The sequence below is a fragment of the Phaseolus vulgaris genome, chromosome 11 (assembly GCF_000499845.2).
Source record: "Phaseolus vulgaris cultivar G19833 chromosome 11, P. vulgaris v2.0, whole genome shotgun sequence".
Taxonomy (NCBI): Eukaryota; Viridiplantae; Streptophyta; class Magnoliopsida; order Fabales; family Fabaceae; genus Phaseolus; species Phaseolus vulgaris.
Genome location: NC_023749.2, coordinates 17,879,099 through 17,881,430, shown reverse-complemented (window position 1 = coordinate 17,881,430; position 2,332 = coordinate 17,879,099). Strand labels below are relative to the sequence as shown.

The window sequence follows — 2,332 nt, the reverse complement described above, 5'->3', positions numbered from 1 at the left end:
TTGACTATGGGGAAACCTTTGCTCTTGTTGCAAGATTGGAAGTTGTGAGGTTGCTGCTGGCTTTTGCATGCATGAGTGGATTTAAACTCTTTCAAATGGATGTCAAGAGTGTTTTTCTCAATGGCTACATCAATGAGGAAGTGTATGTGGATCAACCACCGGTCTTTGAAGATCATCAATATATTAATCATGTCTTCAAGCTGAAAAAGGCTTTATATGGGCTGAAGCAAGCTCCAAGGCAGTGGTATGAAAGGCTTAGCAACTTCCTTTTGTCACAAGGCTATGAAAGGGGAATGATTGACAATACTCTCTTCATCAAAAAGTCAAATTCTGAAATTATCCTTGTGCAAATTTATGTTGATGGCATCATCTTTGGTGCTACACAAGATAGTTTGTGTGAAGAATTTGTGGCTGCTATGAAAGGTGAGTTTGAAATATCTATGATGAGAGAACTGTCTTTCTTTCTTAGATTGCAGGTCAAGCAAACAAAGGATGGAATCTTTCTATGCCAATCAAAGTATTGTAAAGAAATTCTCAAGAAATTTGAAATGGAGAGTGGCAAGGAAGCAAACACACATATGCCCTCAAGCTGCTATATGGATGCAGATGTTGCTGGAAAAGGGGTAGATCAAACAAAATATAGAGGTTTGATTGGCTCTTTGCTCTATCTAACAACGAGTAGACCGAACATAATGTTTGTGGTATGTCTTTGTGCAAGATATCAAGCAAATCGAAAGGAATCCCACTTCAAAGCTGCAAAGAGAATTTTGAAATATCTCAAAGGAACAACAAATGTTGGGTTATGGTATCCTTCTCACTCTCCCATTCATTTAATTGGCTATTCAGATTCTGATTTTGCAGGATGCAAGCTGGACAGGAAAAACACAAGTGGCACTTGCCATCTTCTTGTTTCAAGCCTCATCTCATGGCATAGCAAGAAGCAAGCTTTTGTGGCTCTCTCTACTGCAGAGGCTGAGTACATTGCTGCTGGAAGCTGTTGTGCACAAATCCTCTAGCTCAAACAGCAACTTGCAAACTTTGGTTTGCAAATCAGCAAGGTTCCTTTGATGTGTGACAACACAAGTGCTATAAATCTTACCAAAAATCAAATTCAGCACTCAAGAACTAAGCATATTGAGATTCACCATTATTTCATCAAGGATCATGTGAGTAATGGAGACTGTGAAGTAAAGTTTATTGAGCCAAAGCTGCAACTAGCAAATATCTTCACCAAGCTCTACCAAAAGAAAGGTTCTTCTTTTTGTGAAATGAGTTAGGTATCCTTGACCTTCAAAATCTTTCCTAAATATGTCTTATAACTGTTATAGTCTATTTGTGAAGACAAATAGGGGGAGAATTGATTGGTTCTTGTGTGTCTTTCTTTGGAAAAAGTGTTTTAAAACTGCTAAAATCTTTGATATCATAACTGTTTTTGCTTTTGCTGTTACAAACAACCGATTGGTTCGTGTAAACAATCGATTGTTTGTCTGGAACATTGTTATAAAAAAATATGAAAAACTAACCTATTGTTGTAGAAAATATTGGATTGTATATATGCTCTTTTTTGCAGGAACTGCTTCAGATTCAATCAAATCCAACACAAGCAACCAAGGATTTGTCTTCATCAAATAGGGGTAGATTGTTGAATCAAGTGTGTTCAAGCTTTAAAGAATCCAAATCCTTTGAGTTTGATGGAAGGCTGGTTGTGCTTGTTGTTGCTGAGGTGTTTTAGAATAGGATCTGGGGTAGATTATCTGTGTAAATCCACTCTTGATTGAATCCAAAGCTTAAGTATTCTCAAACCTTTTGAATTGAAAGTGTTTTTCAAACTAAGTGAAAAACAACCTGTTCTGTTGTCGAAACAACCGATTGTTTTACTCTTAGGTGTTTTGAGAAAGGTTGAAAACTGTTTTTGATGGTTGAATTGCTGTCAAACCAAAACAACTGTTTGATTCGCACATTCAATCGATTGTTTGTTTTCAAACCATAACAGAAAAATGTTTTGAGTGTTGACTAAGCTTTAAATTATTTTATAACTGAATGCGCTCTTGTTTTAAATGCTTTGACCAATCTTTGAAAGCTTTAATGAGTTTGTTTAGCTTTTGTAACAAACAACAACTGAGATTTAATCATAGAAAAATATATTCGAGTTTTTCACTGATTTTGCTTTTCAAGAGTTAAAGATTGTTTTGAGATTGCTTTGATAAAGAGAGAGTGAAATAGGATTTTCATTTGTATTGATTTCACATCATTCTGTAACAAGTATAATCCTTCTGTACTTTGTGTAAACTCTAGTGTGATAGGCCAAGAAGTGTTAAGTGCTTTTGAGGTT

General features: G+C 35.7%; 1 protein-coding gene across 1 annotated transcript; it reads left to right on the top strand.

The window, feature by feature from the left end:
- Nucleotides 1-293: 293 nt before the first annotated feature.
- Nucleotides 294-1,016, top strand: LOC137835794 (uncharacterized mitochondrial protein AtMg00810-like). The gene has a single exon (XM_068644469.1). It carries the CDS (start codon nt 294-296, stop codon nt 1,014-1,016), a length of 723 nt encoding a protein of 240 aa, XP_068500570.1.
- Nucleotides 1,017-2,332: the final 1,316 nt, after the last annotated feature.

Excerpts from the sequence above, each read along its gene's own strand:
- LOC137835794 (XM_068644469.1), top strand. The coding sequence starts at position 294 with ATGATTGACAATACTCTCTTCATCAAAAAGTCAAATTCTGAAATTATC.